This window comes from Parambassis ranga, chromosome 19 (genome assembly GCF_900634625.1).
Source record: "Parambassis ranga chromosome 19, fParRan2.1, whole genome shotgun sequence".
NCBI lineage: Eukaryota > Metazoa > Chordata > Actinopteri > Ambassidae > Parambassis > Parambassis ranga.
The window spans coordinates 6,740,803-6,762,814 of NC_041039.1; the positions used below are offsets into that span (position 1 = coordinate 6,740,803).

General features: G+C 44.8%; 3 protein-coding genes across 9 annotated transcripts in view; all 3 read left to right on the top strand.

Moving 5' to 3' along the window:
- The first annotated feature begins 1,825 nt into the window (after positions 1 to 1,825).
- LOC114451505 (synaptopodin 2-like protein) lies at positions 1,826 to 11,293 on the top strand. Its single transcript, XM_028430154.1, has 5 exons — positions 1,826 to 1,955; positions 4,154 to 4,305; positions 4,409 to 4,693; positions 4,913 to 5,295; positions 7,871 to 11,293. Exons 1-5 carry the CDS (start codon positions 1,854 to 1,856, stop codon positions 10,429 to 10,431), a joined length of 3,483 nt encoding a protein of 1,160 aa, XP_028285955.1. The 5' UTR covers positions 1,826 to 1,853; the 3' UTR covers positions 10,432 to 11,293.
- Positions 11,294 to 13,126: 1,833 nt separating this feature from the next.
- Positions 13,127 to 20,319, top strand: myoz1b (myozenin 1b). Of its 4 annotated transcripts, none has more exons than XM_028431389.1 (6): positions 13,127 to 13,265; positions 15,699 to 15,785; positions 18,909 to 19,072; positions 19,152 to 19,221; positions 19,314 to 19,500; positions 19,749 to 20,319. In XM_028431389.1, exons 2-6 carry the CDS (start codon positions 15,701 to 15,703, stop codon positions 19,981 to 19,983), a joined length of 741 nt encoding a protein of 246 aa, XP_028287190.1. In that variant the 5' UTR covers positions 13,127 to 13,265; positions 15,699 to 15,700; the 3' UTR covers positions 19,984 to 20,319. The 4 variants fall into 4 exon arrangements, with proteins under 4 accessions (XP_028287190.1, XP_028287192.1, XP_028287191.1 ...); XM_028431391.1 differs by having other exon boundaries at positions 19,317 to 19,500; XM_028431390.1 differs by having other exon boundaries at positions 19,155 to 19,221.
- Positions 20,320 to 21,121: 802 nt separating this feature from the next.
- Positions 21,122 to 22,012, top strand: part of usp54b (ubiquitin specific peptidase 54b) — a 40,108-nt gene continuing 39,217 nt past the window's right edge. For 3 of the 4 annotated variants that reach the window (XR_003672219.1, XM_028430813.1, XM_028430811.1), the window contains exon 1: positions 21,122 to 21,245. The gene's annotated coding sequence lies outside the window, so the exon portion shown is untranslated. The other variant, XM_028430812.1, reaches the window with a different exon arrangement.

Consider the following 22,012-nt stretch of genomic DNA (forward strand, 5'->3'; position numbering starts at 1 on the left):
CTTTGTGGGATGACACTGACGTTACCTCCTCCAGCTTCGAGCAGCACTGACGGTTCTCTTTGCAGTGTTTTACGCTCTCTTGTTTGTTAGCTCCGTTACTATAGTAATGGTATTGCAGCGCTGTGGTAACCAGGAGTGGAGTGGATTTTAAGCTGGATCCATACTCCGCGAGACAAAGACATTTTTCCCCCCTGCAGACGTTACGCCCACAAAATGACGTCATTTTTTGTCTCTGACCGCCCGCTGATCCGCACTCCTGTGCACAGGGTCCGGGCCGAACTTTGTCTTTCAAGGCTGTGCGGCAACCATGCTGTGATTGGTCGGAATTTATTGTGGGCGTGATGAAAGTGGAGAAGCGCAAGAGCCTCTCCAGGTATATAGGTAGGTGTATAAACAGCGCTGATTCAACAGATTTAGATAAGACCATACCGGTTTTGCATGATGAGCAATAAAAGAAAGAAAGAAAGGCAAGTCAGGGTGATTTGTCACCAATAACTCCAGACAGCCGTTCACACATACCAGATGGTGACTGTTATTACCATTCTATATACTCCTACATACCCGGGCATAACAGGCTCGTTAACAATGTCTGTATATCTTTGCTATTGTTACTTTTAATGTCGCATCTTCACAGCTCATCACCGGACAGTTTGAAGTATCGCAGGCACATTGGAACACAGTAGATGTGCAAATGTGGTCATAAAGGCACAAACACTGAATCTTTGCTATTGTTACTTTTAATGTCGCATTTTCACAACTCATCGCCGGACATCTCACGCTGTTGCAGGCACCCTCTCTGTATAATGCCCTCTTGCCATGGCACAAGTCCTTGTGGTGTGTTAAAAAACTCAGTAAAGTCTTTCCTTATAGTTTAGTGGGCGGGCCGTATGAGGAGTTCTGCACACACGCGTCTCGCGGAGTATGGTACCTCAGTGCGGAAAAGACCTTTTTTTGTATCTCTTACCACCCGTGGAGCGCGTTCTCCGCTCTTTGTCTCGCGGAGTATGGATCCAGCTTTAGCGACGGGTCATTTTAAAATTGGGGGGGGGGCTCCGTCCCCCTCTGATATACTGGTGGCTACGCCTATGCATGCAGGGGTGTCATGTAGCTGGACTCACGTACCTTTCTGTCTTTCTTCTTTTTGAAGTGGGTATAGTGTAATGAGGGTGCTATCCAATCCAGTGCAATTTTCTTCTCACATAAAAAAAAACATTAAGGTCATTCATCATAAATAAAACAATGTTTAATGTACAATGGTCCAAGGTGTACTCAAATAATGTTGATTGTGTCAGATGGATGAGATGGAAATCATTAAAAAAAGGTTTTAAAGTATTTTCTTGATTTGGTATTTTACCAGAGAGTGATTAGTCCACAAACATATTTTCCTGTGAGGCACTGGAGTACCGGCAGGGAAACAGTTGTGCAGTTGTTGTGCAGTTAGTGAACTCTTGGAAGTTGGGGTGCTTTGTGGTGGCTGCTGGCCAGTCTGTCTGTGTTGGGGGTCAAAGAGGGAGTGGTGCCGATGGTTATTTCTGGAGGGTATATCAGCAAGCATCCTGTCCTGTACAGGGTGCTTGAGAGTGACATGGCAAGTGTTGAATACAAGGGGATGAACACACACACACACACTTTTTCCCCCTTGTCACCATTCTGAGCACCCACCCTCTGACACAGCATTCCACTATAAGCAGATGAAAGCCAACCCTAACCCTTACCCCCACCACACACACACACACACTTCCATCTCATGGGTGGAGTGAGTGGCACGTAGAGCAGTGAGATGACTGCTCACTCATTGATTCTCGCAGAAGAACCGAAGAACGTTCACAGCAGGCTGTGACCTGGCGGCGGGCATGGTGGCAGAGGAGATAGCAGTCTCCCTCTCTGGAGGAGCTCCATGGGGGTTCAGACTGCAGGGGGGAGCAGAGCAGCAAAAACCTCTACAGGTGGCAAAGGTATGGTGGAAAAGTGCGTGCATGAAAGAAAGATAACATGAGTAAGAACTCAGGAGGCTGCAGCTGTTAATCGTGATCTCAAGAGTTCATGGCTGAATCTTTATAGTCAAAATAAAATGTGAATAAACTTGTGACACTAGGTGTACTTGTGAATACATTATAAAGTACAAGATACTTGTACTTTGTTCTGAACCAATATAAATATGACCTGTAAAAGTAATATTGAAATGTTTAATGGTTCATTCACACAACGTACCTGCATATAGAGTGCTCATTTCACCTGTTGTGATAGAGTTTGTGTGTCAACACGTTTGTTTGGAGTGGGGGTTGGATTTGACTGCAGTTCGTTCATTGATTCCTGATGACGGATTGGGATTGGGATTTGCGGAAATATTTAGTATGGACACTTTTAAAATGTTCTATAGAATTTATAGATGCAAAAACTCACATATACTGAATTTGAAAACAGCACCAACATAGCTAGAAGTAGAAAGATTTCAAATATTTTCTTTTAGATTAAACAGTCACAATGCAATCCATGCATAAATAACATAACATAAAATGTTTTAATTATTAATCTGGATCTTGTGTTACAGACATTTTACCATTTGTATTTTCACATCAGTTATAAACCAGTTTTACTTTACTTCTAATTCTACAGACCAGGCTAAAACACACAGAATTGTTGTTGAATTGTTGGGTGTTTTTCTAAACACAATCCTGTCAGTGAAAATGGCTTATTTTGGTACATTTTAAATCAGGTTTGGAGTGATTTTGATTTGGTTCGTAGGAAAACAGATAAACTTCTTAAACTTGGATAAATGTGGTAATTTTGGCCATTTTTAACATGCTTAGCTTGCTAACCTTTTGCAATGCTAACAAGCTGATCTAATAGCTGATCAGCTTGTAGGTTTTGCAAGCAGTGAGCTTGCTAAGTAGCAGTTTGGCCAGCAAGTGATCCCTTTATGTAATTTCTTGGTTTTAAGAATGTCACTGTAACTGTCACAATAGTAACTTTATAACTTCAGATTTTACACCAAAGACCTGTCTGGCATCCGTATTGGAAGTTTGTAAGTCTGTTCTTCCTGTAGTTGCTTTATGTGTGTGTGTGTGTGTGTGGTTGGGCATACCACAGATAAGCCCATTTGGGAATGTAGCGCAAACTGGAGGATCAGAATAGCTCATCTAAGAGGAGCTGGAAGCGTACCATGGAAAAAAGGCCGACCTCTTGTTCACACACAGAAACACACACACACAATCAGTTTCTCTGTTAATTCTCATACTGTGTGTGTGTTTAGCGTTTGCCATCACAGTAGCGCCTGTCTTTCTCCGTCTGTCTAGGAATGCGGTTGATTTTCCTGCAAGGTTTTATTTCGGGTATGTGGGGAACATATGGTGAATGACAGGCATGCCCTCTGGTCCAGACTGGTGATGCAGCTGTTCAAACCCCCCCGCTTTCATGATGCTCACTTGTGTGTGTGTGTATGTGTGGGTACATTTTTCCCAGTGGGACAGAGAGGTGGCTTGCCCTTGCCCTGTGTGTATGACCATAGAGTGGGTTTATTGGGTCAAGAGGCACTGATAAAAGCACATACTTCAAGTAGATGCTTGAACACACTCAACATTGTTAGTGATAATGTGTCTGTGTGTGATGGGAGGGCCTTATCTAATTCTTTTAGAGCCAACTGTAATCTCGTGTACAAGAATACTCACCTTGCCATCTCTCGGCCTCACCCCCACAGACATGCTTCCTGGAGGATCCTATGACATCATCTCATAGCGACCTCCAGCAGCAGCTGCATGACTTCATTAGTTATTTTGATGACCCAAGGCTGTTTAAACCTCACTTTATGTGAGTGCCAATGCTCATATAGCTCCTTACAACCTGCAGCCCTTTACAGGCAGTACACTGAGGTATTAGTGTCTTTTCTGTCGAAGTTTTAAAGTAATGCTTGAGTCTTTTGACTGTCTTGAAAGGGGCAGGGACCCAAAAAGACATGCAGGACATGACATTTGTCATAAGTATATGTACATATTTACATAATACCCAATCTCTCACACACTGAGGAGGCCAAACTGAGCTTTATAGATGGAAGGATGGATGGAAAAATGGAAAAAAAATAATGTGAAATATTGCTCATGCAGATTAAAATTATTCTAAAAAGTCAGAAAATAATTAACCCCTTTCTTCTCTTTAGGTACGCAGGCGAAGCAAAGCATGCCGAGCTGGACTGAAGGAGCATGATGAGCTGGTTGCTATTGGTGACCAAATGTGTGCAGAGCTCAGTCATGCTCAAGCCATGGACCTCATAGATACACAGAGCACTACTCTCAACCTGAGGGTCAAAAGGTCAGTGCATGGACATGCACACATATTACACTGCCTTTGACCTCTGTGACTCATCAGACAAGCTGATACGTCTTTTGCATTTTCACAACTTGTGTGTTTGTAGGACCCCCTCTGGATTTCACTCCTCATCTAGTCGCTCTGCATCGCCACGCTCCTCCATTAGGGTCCTGTCTCCTCCCACAGCCTCCTTTAACTCCAAGGTCCTCTCCTCCACTGAGATACCTCGGGGCATTACGTCTCCTCCTGACAGCGAGGCTTACTATGGAGAAACAGACAGTGATGCAGACACTCAATCACGAACGCATCGGCGCCATCGTCGCACACCTCCTCATGCCCGCTCACCTGCACGCTATGACAACCAAGATGAAGAGACCTCAGAGATGAGTGGGTAAGAGATGTGATGCATGACTGCCACAAAATGGCACAAAACAACAACATAAACTTGCCAAACTACCACACTAACACAACAAGAAACAACTGCCACAGAGACAAAAGAAAAACCACAAAGACTCACCAAATGACCAGCAAGAAACAAACTCTAGAACAGACACGGTCCTTTAAAGTGTTAAAGCCTGTTAAATCTTTTTTGTATCATCTTTGTTGTAAGGTATGAGAGTGCTACAGATGCAGGAATCACCGTGCAGTGGGATGGTCAGTGTCTCCCTGGTGTCCCTCGCAGAGAGCTCATCTACAAGCCACTCCAGACAGAGTGGACCACTCCAGCACACACACCACACACTCTGACCCCTCACACCCTCACCCCAACTCCTGACCAGGGCTTGGTGGAGGCAGAAGGAGAAGGGGACAGTGGCTTCCAGGAAGCAGGGGGCTGCATCGGGCTGACCTGCCCACCCTTAGTATCTCCAGAACGGGCCAAAGAGGCGCTGATGCTGGGCTCTGGTAAACACCTGGTGCCCATGGTGGGACCACAGCAGATGCCTGTAAGCGAAGAACTCTCCACCACCTACATGGACAAAGCACGGCAGGCCAGTGAGTATATCAGTTAATACAAAGCACTTTAGGTGCTGTCCACATCGATTTGTAGTCTTAATCTTCAGCTACACCACCCCCTTGTGGTTATTTCCTCCTACTGCAGTATCTGGTTACACTCCCAGGCTGGTGGTGATGGGTGAGATATACCAGATACAGACGAGGTATTTCACCTCCCCCTCTCCAGCCGTCTAGCTGTTCTGTCAGTATTCTGGGCATCTTCCCTCACAGGCTGTATTTATAGGTATTGAAACTTCTGATGGACAGTGTGGACACAATTCTGACTTACATGCAAGCTACAACTATGTGCTACATGAGTGTTGTGTTCATTCGTTGGTATGAATGTGTATCAATACATCAAAATAACTGATTGATCAATCAGTATATTTGGAGGTCTGAGGGGCTACCCTTGTTTTTTAGTTGTGATGGGCATTTCCCAATATTTTCTGACATTTGTATAGGTTAAACAATGATTTTGTTGTTTTTATTCTTTATAAACATAAACTGCAGTGCCCTCTCTGCATTGGAAACTACTTTGTAAGTTTTTCCACCCTTTGTGCTAAGCTAAAGCTAACTTTTGTCTGGCCCGTTCTCAACAAGGCGGTAATGGCAGCTAATTAAACTATTACACACTCACGCTGTAGAAGGGACTGAATGACTTTACTGCAGGATGACAGCTTTGCTACAGGACAAATGATGACTGTGGTGTCCAGGGACCTGCCCTTTCTCAGGTTACCAACAAACACACAGATGCTGTGGATAAGGGATTGTTGTAGGTGCGAGGTGTTAGCAACAGAGTGCAGCACACCAGCACAGAGTTATGACCTCACTATTTCTCTTATAACCTATAAATCTATAACCTATAGTTGTCTAGTGAACTCACACACACTCAGTGACACTGCTGTGAGGGGTCTTCATATCTTTGTGTGTGTATGAGACAGAGACTGGACAGGTGTTTGATGCCTGTCAGACAGACAGGAATAGAGGGGTGACATCATGTATTGGTTTGGGTTGCTGGACACAGACAAAGGTCTTTACATGGGCTGTGCACTGGAGGCTGGACGACACACTAAATGATTCCCCACTGTGTGCGTGTGGGAGGGACTGGGGGAGGTAAAGAACAGACTCTTTGCAGACTATGTGAGATGAGGGACTTCACATCTCCTTCAGGTTCAGACGTAGGTGGTCACACAGTGGTGTTCGCAGGTAAGACACATTTACCCTTTGGATACACACTGAATTCACATTAGACAAACATTAGAGTTTATGAAGAAAGTGATTTGCCATTGTTTATCAGGCTGAACTGAGTTGTGTTGACAGATCTGTTCCTACTCTGGATGTTTAATACAAATTATGAATAGAAAAGTTTTGGATGATTTATTTTTAGCCTCTCTGAGATGGCCAGCGGATGGATTTGTATGTCAGTTTAGTCCAGACTGAAAAAAATTCAACAGCTAATTTTGAACAGATGTTTATGATCCACCATGTTGACAATCACTTGACTTTACTTGTAACAGCACTCTGATTGTCATTTTGTTTTTACATGTCATTTATGTGACACCTCGCGTATGAATCGGCATGAAATTCGCAACACATGCTTACCTGACTGATGGTCACGGTTGTGCCAGTATGACACATTTGACGTAATCTTTCTATAGGGTGATGGTCGTAAACACCACCAAAATCAGCAGATGATGCTTCAGACCTTTGCATGTTTGCAATTGTAAACATTTTGCTACATGTAAAACATTTTTTGCTACCATGGTTAAGTCCTATCCCCAAATAACACATTACTCAAAGTGATACGGCCACAGGTGGCTTCCTATAGTGCACAGTGATCATTTCAACACTTTTCATGTTTTTGTAGGCTGACAGGCTGGAAATTAGTGCAGCCATTCATGTTCCTAATGGTCTGAGTGACATAATTTGGTTTTACAGTGTATCTGACTTGCTCAGCACAGAGACATTAATTGGTGTCAGGTTTTTTGTCTATTCCACACAGCATGTTGTTGCATAAAAAGAACAAATTCCACTTTGTGCCACAAGATACGATAGTGAATTAATGGACAGGGAGTCAATGAATGAAGTTATATTAATAGTAATGTCCTGTATCAGTCTATAGTTATGCAGTAAGCATATTTATGTGAGCTGAGCCAAGACAGTAAAAAGACCAAGACTTGGACTAAGTAGAGGACACATTCACACACACAGTGGTGTTTCCATCACTTCACAGGAAGTTATACTGACTTATCCTGCACTTAACCCTCAGAAACCTGGGTAAAGCCACTGTATGAGGATTAAACCTTTGTAATTAGGTTAATGCCTGCATAATATGAGTAATACCACACACACACAGCTGATTTTTATGCAGCAGAGACACTGTAATCTAACCTTCCCAGAGTGTGTATGTGACTCAGCTCTGAAGAGCACCAGGAATTCTTTGTTCTAATTCCATGACACACACTCCTGTCTATCACTGTGATAATGGCGTGTGTTACTCACAGCAGTCAGTTAACTGTCATTGTTCCTGCTCTTATTTAACACATTTATTTTAGTGTCTCTTTGTGTCTTGCAGAGTTGCAGCGTGGGGAGAGTTTGGTGGAGAAACAGGTGAAAGAAGCTCGCACCAAATGTCGCTCCATTGCCTCTCTGCTGACTGATGCTCCCAACCCCAACTCCAAAGGGGTGCTTATGTTCAAGAAACGCCGGCAAAGAGCCAAGAAGTACACACTTACCTGCTTTGGCAAAGCTGAGGGAGAAGGAGGGGGGGAGACAGAGGGAGAGACAGGAGGAGAGACCGAGGAGGAAGGAGGGAGCTCCATACCAAGTGGCTCAGAAGTTGATGAAGAGGGATTCTTAGCATCATTTGACCCAACGTGGGATACTGGTTATCTGGACCTGCTGGACAGGAGGAGCTCTGCCTGCCCATCAACCACACCAACAACTCCGACAACACCAACAGTCAATCACACCCCAGGACTGGACACATCAATTTATCAGACTCCAGGACCAGTTACTTCTGCTAATCAAAGTCTAGGATTGGAGGTTTCAGGGCTGGAGAGCTTGGCCTATCAGGGCTCAAGGCTGGAGAGCAGTATCTCAAAGCAGCAAATAACTAACCATTCTGCACCCATGTCTCCTCCAGCTGTAGTGTTGACCAATGGGGGGTCAGTAGCAGTCAGTCGGGCTAGTGTTGTCCTAAGCCCGCCCTCTCAAACACCCCTTCAGAGTCAAAATGACAATGACCTCAGCCCAAGTCCAGTCACAGACTCACACTCCAGTGTGCTAAACCGCACTGCACGTCCCTTCACCCCTGGCCAGACTCCTTCTCGACCCACTGTAACCTCTGTCATGTTCCGTCCTCCCCAACCCAAACCCACTTCTATAACCATGGCGACCAATCCCATGGCAGCTGTCTCCATGGTGACTATACCACCTCCTCAACATCTATCAGGACCAGATGCGAGGAGAGCAGTGTCTAGCACCTCTCTGTATATCCCTCCAAGAAATAACAACAGCAACACTCCCCTCTCTGTTAACTCTCCCCCATCAGTTTTCTCACCTCCCCCCTCTCTGCCTTCTACACCCTTTTCTCCACCTCCCCCTGCTAATTCACAAACCTTTTCTCCTCAGCCTGCAGTGCATGCCTCCCCTCCAACCCGTTTTGCTGCTCAACCCTTTTCCCCTCCAGGGCCTCCACCTTACCTCTCCACTCCTTCTCCTACCTATCCACCACCCTCCTTCCCCACCCCACTCACCAGCCCTCCTGCTCCTCTTGTGGCTCAACCTCCTCCATTAACATCTACCCATCCCTACAGTAATATGATGGGTGCAGTGACTCCGGGCCCCCAAACTCCCCAAGCCGGCGCTGCTGATTCTCTGGTGACACGTGAGCAGCGCATCTCTGTCCCAGCTGCTCGCACTGGCATCCTGCATGATTCCCGTCATCGAAGCAACAAAAAGCCTATGTTCAGTGCAGTCCAAAAAAAAGATGTTTCTCCAAACCCTGACTTGCTGTCAATGGTGCAGAACATGGATGATCGCTTTGTGAGAACCCCGGGTACTGAATCTGGACTGGCACCCAGTGGAGAGGCTGGGCATGAATCAGGACCTGAAGAAGACTGGCTGAGGCTTGGGGCAGAGGCCTGCAACTTTATGCAGGCTCAGCGTGGACCCAGACCACCCCCTGTAGCCCCCAAACCGCAGGCCCCTCAGGTGCTACAGCTGGCAGGGAAGGGAGGTCAGCTGTTTGCCCGCAGACAGAACAGGATGGATCGATATGTTGTGGAGAGATCTCCATCTGTTGCTGCAGCCCCTTACTCTCCTGCCCAAACGAGGGAGCCATCACCCACACCTTCCCTCCCGGCCACTTGGAAGTACTCATCAAACATTCGTGCTCCACCACCCATCAGCTACAATCCACTCCTCTCTCCCTCCTGCCCTCTTAAGGCCCAGAAGAAATCTGAGGTGATAAAGCCTGGAACAGCTGTGTCCAAGGGGCAGAAAGCAGGCATGAAGCCTGTGGACATTATGAACCACCAGCCTCACCAGCTCAACTCTTCTCTGTTCAGCTATACAGGCGGGGTTCCCCAGGACACCACCTATCAGCAGCAGCTGAGAGGGATGGCAGGTGGCCCTCAGAAGACAGCAAGAGTTTACGAGGTGAAGCGTTTTTCTACACCCCCTCCAACTGCCACGGGCCCCGCCCTCAAAGTTATTGCACCTCGATCAGCTACCACACTTGGAGAACCAATGTGGCGCTCTGATGTCATGTCTCCTCCGCCTGCTCCCTACAGTGAGGCTCCGCCTCAACCTTACCAGCCTCAGTGGGCCTCCTCCCCTCTGTCTCCACCACCGCCTCCTGCTCCTACTGCCCCACTCCCTCAGCTTCCTACTTTCTCTTCTGCACCAATCCCAGCCCAGCCACCCAAATGTTCCCATCCACAGCCCTCCAACACTGCACAGGTCAACAGGCAGTTTAAGAGTGCCCCAAATCTAAGTCCTGTGGGTCCCACCTGTGCTACTCAGCAGACACCCAACAGCGCTCCATCCTCCAGGGTCCCTAGGCCGAGGTTCAGCACTTCCAACCTGGGTCTGCAGCCCTGCGTATGGCGTCCTGGATCCACTGCACTTTGAACAGATTCTAGTCTCATCTCTATGGAAACATAAGGCAACGATGGCTCAACTATAAGTTTTATTCGACATTACAAGATCTGCATGGATCAACCACACAGTTACTCTTGTTGACTTATTTTATCCTATGCAATGTCATGTAATTTTAAAGGGACAGTTACCCCAAAATCAAATATTCATCTTTTCTCTTTGGTCCAAAGAGGTTAAGTGAGTTTTCTGCCTTCTCTCCGAAGAAATTTACTAGGTGAACTAGGTGGCACTTGGCATGTGGGGCACTTTCCAATAATATTGTGGGCAATTTCATTTAGGAAATATTTACCACAAACATTATGGCTTAGAAGGAATGCTGCTTTCTGTGAAGCCACATGTTGTTGAGTATAGTTCAGCATGGGCACTATGAAACTGTCACGTTGTTTGAAATCTCCACCATTACAATGCTACAGGTTAAATATGTATGTTTGATTTTGGAAGCTGAGGTGTAGTTTGGAAATCTCAAGGTTTAAGATATGGAACAACAGGCTGAAAAGGCAGAAAGAAATGTTGGGGAAATGAAATTCTGTAAATATCCTGCTGATATTTGATGAAATGAAATAATAAAAAAGAAGAATCGAGGATGTGTATGATAAGACTTCAGAGATGTGGAAGAGGTTGAGAAAAAGATGGAAATTTGTCAGTGTACTCCTCCCTCCTGTTGTATAACCTAGGGATTTATATTTTAATGATTGATGTGTGTTTTTGTAGCTACACAGTGTGTGCTTTGTTTTCCATAGTTTCTTCTGTGCGAGTCTTTTATATTAGACGTGATATTTCATCTGTTGATGTGAAACAAGAGAGGTATAACATGTCTGTTTAGCTGTGAGACATGAAGAGGATGAATAAAAATAGACATGAGTCACCTCAGCTGTCAATGTTTCTTCCTGTGTCATCTACGTCACCACCCACTCCCACACTGAAGCCTGGGATCTCCTCATTCCTTTTGTGTTTTTATTCTCTTCCAAGCCTTCACCTCAGAATTCTTATTGTTCTCTCGGGTTGTTGGATATTACAGATACTTTAGTTTCTTTAATAGTAGTTTGTAGCTTTCACCACATGGAGGCGCTGTAGGATTTGTCACCCAGACTCTCAGCACATTGTCTCTGATTTTACATTGCTTAAAAACCACAAACACTTAATGCACCTCTTTAATAGATTTATTGTATTACATCTAGCTAAGAGATATACATTTTTTAAATGCACAAAATGCCTTAAAAGATTGTCCTATTATTATTATAATTATTATTATTTGCTCCTGTGTTAGACAATGCTGTGGCCTACAGCGCTGTTTGACAGCAGCCTGATGGCCTTGAAGCTGTTGAAACCCAACCATGGCCTAACCTTTGACCCCTGACTGGTATCAGTTGACAGACAGAGGCTAACTTTAGCTGCTAAGTTTAGTCCTGTTCAGGTTTTGCTGCCATGCAATACTGGAAGGGAAAATACACACAACATCCTTGCAGTACTTTATTTAACCACACCTGCACCATTAATCTAACAAACAGCACATTTCACCTATTTTTAGAGCTGGTAATCTCCAGCTATTTGGCCTGCTGCTAAATCCTGATGGCTTTTTTTTAACAATGTGATTAGAAGGGAAGCACTACCTCACATTATGCCCCATTTCATCTTGAGCTCTGAGGCTTTTTACTTCTATATCTGTGTTTCTGGGTCAGCAAAGTCATGTGCTTGGGGTCACGGGTCAAGGTTTAGTGGCAGGTCGGATCATTCTTGGTCTTGTGCAGATCAATCATTGCACTGTTTTATAATTCTTTAATAAGTGATTTGGCTGAGTAGAAGAGTAGTCCCAGGGGTAAGTCTGTGATAGGAAACTCTAACTGAAACTGAGATCCCCTGATTGATTTACAGCCCAGCCCAGCCACGCACACATGTCTGTGTCAAGGCCAATAGACCTGGGCATTCTGTTGGGTAGGTTCACTCACCACAGTGGTTCAGAATGAAATATTCAGACACCTTGTTCTACAACAGAAACTACTTTGATTAATACCACCGGCTGCCATCTAAACTCGCAGTTTGTAATTTGAAACTGCAGCTCCTCTAATGGCCACTTGAGGCTTCAAACGTAAAGCAATCCCCACAGACCTCCATGTTTATAGACTGGTAAAACAAATATCAACAGTGTGAATTCTTTGAGTGACAGGTGGGTGCCAACCTAGATTACAAGGCTTCCAACTTTCACCTCAGCCCTGCCCACTTCACCTCTTTGCCTGTATTTGGAGCAACCAAGAGTCAGGTGGAGTCTGAAGAAGCCAGAACCTCCCATTTCAGCATCATGAAAGGTTCATATTAGTCTGTCCCAAACTGATGGCTACATTGACTCACTAGGTCATCTAGTGGTACAAAGTAGAATTAGTTGGTTAGTATGCTCTCTTGGACTTGAATATGGACTAGTATAAAGGTTAATATTGTTCAACAGTTTTTTTATATCCATCCATCCAGCTGATATTGGTGGCCTACAGCTGCCAACATCTGCAACACCGTGCTGCCATCTTTGCTACCATGTTTCATATTGTCATAATCAATCAATAAAAATCAATACTTCTACTGTCAGTCAGATTTACCATTACCACACCCTCCTCCCTCTATAACCCTACTAAATTCAACCCCCACCCCTCGCCATTCCCACCCCCCAGGCCTGGTCCATAGTGCAGCAGCCCTGCTGATAGGGTTTCACTCTCTGCAGGGCGACGAGGAGGCAGGCAGTACAATACAAGCTCTGGGATACAAATCTACCTGGGAATCTAGATTTTTTTCCCCCTTGGAATCCTTGTCTTCCTCCGTAGGTAAGACATTAGAGAGGTGAAATTATGTCAGAGTGTTGATAAAACCCAAAGAAATCTGTCTCACACGTGCCTTGAATGTTTGTGGATTATCTGGAATTGCTATGGAAATAATTTGGGATCATGTTTGAGTTCAAGAGGGCAATTTGAGTTCTAGAGAGCCCTTATGTGTTTCCTGTGGAGACCGAATGAACTAACGAAGGCCAAAATCAATAGCAGATGCTCAACAGTGTGCTGCCGACTGTTTGTTGTGTTTTATATTTATTCAGAATTCAATATTTGACATTTAAATCTGTAAATTTTTTATCAGTTTAGTCAAGTATGAATTATGGGATCCAGTTGGTGTACAGATTGCTCCTCTTCCACCTTCCAGCTCTTACCTAACAGTACGGTTGGCAAGGAATGTGGCCCTCTGTGGTGGAGTTTTTAGTTCGCAAGGATGTATGTGTGTATTCGGGAATGTGCTGACTGATGCCCTTCCTTCCCAGCTGTCCCCTCGAGATTTATCTGGAGCTAAAACAGGCTGGTTGTGAGGGACAGGAGCGCCTCCTCACTTAGAGAAGCAGTAACAGGACCCAGGCCCTTCACACACAGCTCCTGAAGTCAGCGCAACAGTTCAGCTCCATCTTGCATTTCCTAGAACATCCAAAACACCTGTAATCCCCAGTTTTTAATCCAGTCTCACATTAATCGCACGGGAAAAGCTATTTTGTGTGCACATCTATGTGTGTGTTTGTGTGTGTGTGTCTGTACATGCGGTTCATGTATGTTTCGTGCTGATGACAGTCCCACTCACAGGAGTGCTATAGAACACTGGCTCATAAAAATAGCTCACACAGGACTGAATCCCCGGCTAGGAAATGAGCTTCAATTACAGTGGATGAAAAGCAATTACATTAACTGTCTCCCTGTAGACGGGCCCTCCTGCTTTTTATTCTTGTGCTGGGACTCACCTCCAGCTTTACATAATTGCTTTCGACCTGTGCAATTGACAGCAACATACTGCCAGACCCTGTCTGAGCAGTTAGTCAAGACAGACACAAGTTGCCACTGAGAATTAGTGTCCTGAAGGCGGGGGTTACACACAGTGTTTAAAGTGTGCTTAACTTCATTAGGAAACCCAGTGATGTTGAGTGAGCCGGATTTGGAATCATGTGACTAGTCCCCTACAGGGTGAGAAGTTTTCTATTAGTTTTCAACATGAATGGTAGTCTGATGGACCTTCATGATAGTGTTTTAGCAGCAGGAACAAACGCCATGAGACTGTCAGTGTCTCTACAGCATGCAGACAGTGCACATTTAAGTCCCGCCCACAAGAAAGATATGGGTGGGGTTTAATTGAAATCTGTGTGTGTCATCACTAAGCGGCAACCTTCGGGGCTGAAGCCCATGCGGAAGTATCAAAACTTGTAGTTCACTCCGCAACCACTGGGGGCTGGCTCCAGAAGCGAGTAATTTCCCATAGACTCCCATGTTAAAATGGTCACAGCAGAAATAAACATGTTTACAGCCTGGTACAAAAAAACCATTCTGGTCTCAAATGATAGGTTCTCTTTTAGTGTTAATTGTACGGGGGGGGTTGGGGGGGGGGTTTATAACTCACTTGTTTTAATCATATTCGGACTTAAAATTACGCATAGTTATGGGCGTTGCCGCTTTGAGCGACAGGCGGTCGTATCACAGCGCGAGTTTCCTGCTTCTGCGATTGCCCGACCTCCTAAACTCCGCTCGTGCTCCCCCTCTTTGTCCGTATTTGAAGTTTTCATGGACTGTGTCAGAGCGTCCCGGAGCCTCCCACCGAGCTTAAAAACGGCTCTTCAGAAACAAACGGGTGACGTCACAGAAGCTCTGTCCATAGTTTTTACTGTCAATGGTCGTCACCCTCAGTGGGGTATAGTATGCTCTGGGTCATCTTGACAGAGTCCAGAGTAACTCCTCATTATTCCATGAAGAAAGCATGGAGTCTAAGTAGAACTAAGACGGAAAAGACAGCAGCCACCTGTCACTCAACTAGATACAAAAAGCCAAATGGCTCAAAGTGGTGACCAGCCCTCTGTGTGTCACCTGATAGTATTGGTTGGAATTAGGGATGATGTAAGCAGCGCTCATTCAAGGAAGTGTACAGAAATACTTCTCTGGGCAGCATTACTTCCTCTTCTTTTTGGATTAAGATGCTGCTAACACTCTTTAGCCCATCTAGTGGTACAAAGTGGTATTACAAAATTGTGCAGTTCTGGCAGTAGGAGGTTAGCATGTTCAACACAATTTTTAAAAATTATACCATTGTACATACCAAAACGTTTCTTGTCTGAGAACTGATTCCATTTTTTTACTGGCAAACCTTGAAATTCTTAGACTGTATTTTTGTTTGAGAAGTTTGAATGGTTAATGGTGATTATTATTATGAAGACATGATTTGCCTTTTCTATCTTTCAGCCATGCCTCTCACAACTGCTGCACCTTCTAACAAGAGGAAGAAGGCCAACAAGATCATCACTGACTTGTCTAACGTCAGCCAGAATGGTAAAATCACACAGCACATTCAGATACATAAGTCCCCACTGTATCTCCCATGTGATCTCATTATTCAGTCCGGTAAATGTCACATCTTTAGTGTCTGTCTGCTAAATGTGTGCAGAATTGAACTGTGTGGGTGTAAATCACTGCACAAGGTTGTATGTTACCACAATTAAATAGAGACACACTCATTCCAAGCATATCGAACATGCATGTGGCATCTCCTGGAGGGATGCAGGGGTCATTATCAGATGGCAGTTCAGCCACAAATCTGTCACCATTAAACTGTAGGGACAACATGGAATCACGGATGGTGACTCAGCTATCACTGTATTTCTATGATGCTTTGTGCAAGCCGCAGCTAAATTGGAATCAATGTTGTCTGTGAAAATGTGGGAGATCATGTCATGACATTAAACTCTTAAATACAAAACTGAATTTCAGAAGTTCAGTGGTCATCACTGAGCTCTAATTATGTGCTGCTTGTTTGATATTCTGTCACTTTATTTATACTGTTCCTTATATTATTGCATCCAAAAATCACTTCCTGTGCATCAAAGATTTGAAAAACTGTAGGAAGCACCTAGTCTTTGCCAGACCCACCAGTTGGTCCATCTGTTCAGACTGTCGCTGTGCCACTTAAAATGAACTTTATTTCTTATTATAGGTGAGATCCCAAAGTTTACAAAAATATCAGAAGTAATAGGAGCTAATATGTAGTTTTTGGTTCACTGTCAAGCTGTTAGCGCAACTGACTAACTATCAGACAGAAGAACAGACTTTCAGATTCCTCTCATGAATTTTTGTGCAGTATTCTTATCAGGTCATCTTCATTTGTTTAGTAGCTTTTGGGGTACCAGCACAACTAAAGGTATTCCTTAAAGCGCTGGATAAAGCTAATCAGCAAACATTTGCCTGCTAATAATATGGGTATAATAATAATACCCATTGTACAGCTTAATAAATATTCTTTCAATTAATCCCAGTCAGTATTTGTCAGTAAAGTTTGATAGCTCCTAGCAGGTAGACATGTTCCTGCTAGTACTGCTAACAAGGCAGCTGAACAACATCAGTCATCAGACATCTCAGTCATTATAAGACCAGAAAACATTCTGTAGCTTCTATAGTTATGCTGTCACCAAGGCACTTCCAGATGCTTTACAAACATACTTTGCAAACATGTGCTGGAAAAAAGCTCAACCACAGCTGAATTAAAAGGTGCATTTGCTGCAACTATATAAGAGCTTGACAATGACCAACCAAAATTTCTAACCGTAATCTTTCTCCTGCCTCATGCTCCCTGGCAATGGACACAGCCCACCTTGAAATGGCTAACATAGCCAACGTAGTCAAAAAAAAAGTGTTGCATTAGATAAAATGAGCTGTGTCAAAGGTTACATTTGATGACCTTGTTCCTTTAAAGTAGTACACTTTTGAATCATGACTGCTAAGTGATCCAACATCTGGTGACCTGTGAAGAGGAAATCCTTTAAGTTCCTCCCTTATAAGCAAGATCCTCTAATATGACAACTTAGTGAGCATTTAGCATAAAGGCTATTACAGAGCTGGTAGCATGGCTCAGCATATTTTTATTTGACATTTACTTTTTGCATCACACCACTCATTAAAAACCTACTACAGTTCTAATCTCTGAGCATGTTTGCATCTGTTGATGTCTTTGCTGGTTTCGGCATCAGTCCTTCTGCTCTCACATCTGCAGCCACATCTGTATTTTTCCACCAGGTTGTTTTCTGTCAGTTTTTCAGGAGCTTATCCTGCTTATCCCTTATTTTGCTCCAGTCAATGCCCACACATCTCTTCATTATCCCCGCCAATGACTGTTGGTCCCATGCATCTGTCAGTCTGTCCACCCCCCTGCTTCTGTTAGTCTGTCCTGTTTCCTCCCAGTCAGCAGTCAGCTCCAATTTCACATTCCTCTGAATTAACACTCTAATCAATATCCCCATGGCAGAGCTCGCTCTGCTCGGCACCTTAATTATTCTCTCTCTCTCTCACACACACACACAGACACACACACATACACTTAACACACACCTACTTGAACACGTTTGATTTACGAGGTAATGCTAACAGCTCTCTGCAGCATTGCAATGCCAACTCCCCTCTTTATAGATGTGTTCGTGCCTGTGTGTGTGTGTTTATGGCTGAACTCCAGGTGTTATGAGTGATATCAGAGTGTATGTGGTGGATGAGAGGAGTGTTTTATGAGGGGCTCTGTGAAGCAGTAAAATCCATCAGATCTCTCCAGCACTGGATGAGAGGGTGGGGAGAGACAGTGTGTTATAAGGATTTCCCTTCGTAAATGGTTCTACCAGATAACCTGGCATGATTATTCCCCCCTGCCCTTTTCCTCCAAAATCCCTTTTCCGAGTAACCTCTACAACTCCCCCAGTTTAACATGACACATCCTCTAATACCATACCATAGTGGGTTTCTCCAATTGATCACTACAAGCATGGCCTTGAAGCTGGATGATAAAAACATGCCCTTTACAGGCTTATACGTCCTTCATTCAGTATCAGACATGTACTGGAACATAAACCAACTTTTTAATTTTCCAGATGGGTGTAGGAGGTGAACATATCTCTGCCACTGACAAGGCTGCTCAGAAATATTATTGTTCAACCCTCAGAACAGCCAAAACTTGCCAAAATGACACCCTTTATCACAGAAAGGAAAGTCATCTATGTCATAAAACACAACCTATGCTAAACATTGAGATATTTCACCCATAAACCATAATTAACTTGCTTGCAACCAAAAGTCATGTGTCAGTGAGTATTTTGCTGATCTGCAGGCTTTAAGTGTGGAGAATAGAATTCACGATTCATTAATATCTGTGTTACACAAGGCCTGTTGAAGCTCTCTCTACTTGTAGCCATGATTGTGTTGTATTTTTATAGAGGTGCAGGACTTTATGGTGCAAAAAAGGAGCCTAGAGTAACTAAAAATATGACAGGAATGGAAAAGATCATCTAACAGCTTTTGGCTCTGAGGGTTGAGAATACCACTACTTTTACACTGCCTGGTGGATTCTCCACCATCTTATCAAAAACAACTCTAGTGCCTCTGATCGTTTTGTCGCCCTCCTGTTCTTCTTCCTGTCAGAGGATGAGTCAGACGCTGAGGCTGAGTTCGACCTGGGCACCAAAATCAAGACGCCCAAAGATGTGATGCTGGAGGAGCTGTCCCTGCTCAAAAACAAGGGGTCCAAGATGTTCAGGATGAGGCAGCAGAGAGTTGAGAAGTTCATTGTGACCAATGAGAACATGGTGAGAGCGAGAAATGGAAACGCAGTGCTCGTGTTGAGTGTGTTCTCATCAGATTATTCCATCTGTTTTTATCTTCCAGCAGAACCTCCAGAACCTCCTCATGTCCCCTCCTCCCATCCCACCAAAGCCTGAGTTGCCAAAGGAAGAATGTAGGACCACAGGCATCGTATTCAAGAAGTTTGAACTTTGCATTTTATGTTTTATCTGGTCTCCTCATCTTTGCAATTTCTGTGTGTTTTAGTAGTTGAGGAGACGGTGAATGAGGAAGAAGAGAGAGAGAGGAGGAGGAAGGAGTATGTACGCACATATGTATCACCATGGGAACGGGCCATGAAGGGCAACGACGAGCTGAAAGCCACCATGAAGCCTTCTATGCCGGGACCCATCCAGATCCACCCAGAACTGCCTCAGTACAAGAGCTTCAACAAGTACACTGAGACACATTACTATTACTGAACGTTGTTGTTGTTTAGTGTCTGTGTGTCTCTTGATGTTTTTGGTGGTTTACTGTCACTCTTGTGTCTCGTTTGTCTTGTTTGGTATCTCTGATTTGTTCATGTCTTTTTGTAGGTGTTTGGTGTCTCTTGTGTGTGTTGTTCTTGTTGACACTGTGTTTTGGTTCCACCACTGCAGCTAGTAAAACTCAGCTCTCTGTGTCTGACTCTGTCCTCCCCAGGACGGCCCTGCCATACGGCGGCTACGACAAGGCATCCAGGATGCTCACCTTTGAGCTCCCTGAGATCAATGTTGCCACCGAGGAGCCGGAGCCTCTGCCTACCCTGCAGGCCGACATCCGCTCACGCCCCTCGTTCAACCGCACGCCTATCGGCTGGGTCTGCAGTGAGGACAGCTCACACATCCACATGGATGTGGACAACATCCCCTTTGATGGAGAGACGGATGACCTGTGAACACGCACACAGACACAGGCTTATTCACACCATGCGTAGCCTGACACAAGATTTGCTGGAACTTACAAACATACATGAAGAACACGACTTCACACCTGTCATCTGTTAGAACTGATGACAGGCATTTTAACTGCATGGAAACAAAAGATTTAAAAAAGGGAAAAGTATCTTCTTGATCTCTGTGCGCTTTCGCACCTTTTCATCCTCAACTCTGAGTCTTACTATGACTGTGCATACTGTGAGCTAATGTGAGACATGTGTGAATAGATAAGCACTCTGCACTCTTAAAAAAAACCCAATGTATTTATGCAATAAACGTCCCATTTACAGAACGTCTGACAGCTTCTATTTCAGTCTTTGATACTGGATCCTTGTTACAAAAGAAAACCAGAAGAAATATTATTATTGGATTAAATATTTGCAACACAGGGTGCACTAATTAGATGTTTAATTAGATTACAAGTTTATGACCATCTGATTCTTTCTGCTACAAAATAAAACTGAAAATAATCATATAAAGTTGATATCACAAAAAGCTTTTTACAAATGCAACTTTTCCCTTTTGAAATCATATTTTCTAAACATAACCAAACACTTAGCATACATGCCATGGCTCCTTTTGTTGGCCTATATATCAGCCATGCTGGTAGATGTGTCACTGTGGTCATCTGAGGAGAATGTGACATATTATGGATGTCGCCTGTAAACAACTGGAAGTGTGTCACATTGATCTGAATTTCAACCTGCTCCTTTAAATGTCTGACAGCGAGAGTTTTCTTCACTGCCAGACTAAACGCTGTCCCGTGACCTCTCACCTGCTCTATGAATAGTCCCTGTTAGTGTAAACTGGCGCTGGCAGTGTACACAAAGTAAACAGATGTCCTCTGCATGCTGCTGCCGGCAGGAAACATCTGAGAGACAGAAAAGAGAGGAGAGGAGCATGCGTGCTCAAACAGGTAACAAGCCACACACTGCATGGAGCTACGGGATGACATCATCACCACTACCATCCTCGCCTCGCGCCCAGAAGGCGGCGGTATCGGGCTGTACATTTAAACCTGATTAAAAACCGCGACGTCACACACGCGATCGGACAGTGCTCGAGGAGAATGCGCACGGGTTATCGCGAGAGCGGAGTGCCGCGACCGCAGCGCTGGATGGCGCTGGTGGGGGCTAGATGCGCCCACGGCTCGCCCTCTCTCCCGTTAAATCACACGGTAGCACACGCGATCGGACGGAGACTGGCGGCGACAGCAGCCCGGGTGAGTAAAAAGCTGCACACTGCACGAGCTCCATCACAGATAGAAAAGATAAAGACAGCACCGGACACGAGTAGCTAAGGTGTGTGTGTGGGTGTATGCTATATGTGTGTGTGAGTGTGTTATGAGGGGCAGTCAGCGTGTCAGCCAGATGTGATCCTCTCCAGATGTGTTCCCGTGACAATCTCTGAGGACGGCTGTCTGCTTCCTTTCCATCATCATCATCACACTATCAGAGTGGGCTTTGAGGTTTTCTATCTTCTCTAAAGTGTATCAGATCAGGTGGGCTTTAATTCGCCTCGTGCCGTTACAGGTGTTATTGTTCACCTCATCCCATCCGGCTACTCAGGTGGGCGCATGCCACTATTGAGCGCGTGGCTCCCATCCTGGCTGCGCGTGTTTTGCTTGCCGTGGCGAAGTGTTTGGTGGACCGTGCGGACTTGTTGATGGATGGCCGAGAGTCCGCAGCCTTTTACCGAGGCGGACTCACGCTCCGCTGTCAGCGCTCCCGGGGGCCTCTAGTGATTTAATGTTGCGGTTTCGATCCGCGTGATTGATGACATTGGCCCGCATCTCCGCCAGCCTCACAGCGCCGTCACATTATAGGGATGGTGACACAGCCTTCTGCCTCGTGCCTCGTGCGCGCACGCTCACACGTGAATGTTACAGTAAAAATATGAACACTGGACCTCTCATTACAGTAAGCAGGAACACACGCACATTAGATTTTAGCTATGTGTGAGAGCAGTGCAATGATCTTTTCTTCCTTT

Excerpts from the sequence above, each read along its gene's own strand:
- myoz1b (XM_028431389.1), top strand. The coding sequence starts at position 15,701 with ATGCCTCTCACAACTGCTGCACCTTCTAACAAGAGGAAGAAGGCCAAC. Across the intron at positions 15,786-18,908 it reads GTCTAACGTCAGCCAGAATG|AGGATGAGTCAGACGCTGAG; the intron begins GTAAAATCACAC and ends TCTTCCTGTCAG. Across the intron at positions 19,501-19,748 it reads CAGTACAAGAGCTTCAACAA|GACGGCCCTGCCATACGGCG; the intron begins GTACACTGAGAC and ends TGTCCTCCCCAG.
- LOC114451505 (XM_028430154.1), top strand. The coding sequence starts at position 1,854 with ATGGTGGCAGAGGAGATAGCAGTCTCCCTCTCTGGAGGAGCTCCATGG. Across the intron at positions 1,956-4,153 it reads AACCTCTACAGGTGGCAAAG|GTACGCAGGCGAAGCAAAGC; the intron begins GTATGGTGGAAA and ends TCTTCTCTTTAG. Across the intron at positions 4,694-4,912 it reads GAGACCTCAGAGATGAGTGG|GTATGAGAGTGCTACAGATG; the intron begins GTAAGAGATGTG and ends CTTTGTTGTAAG.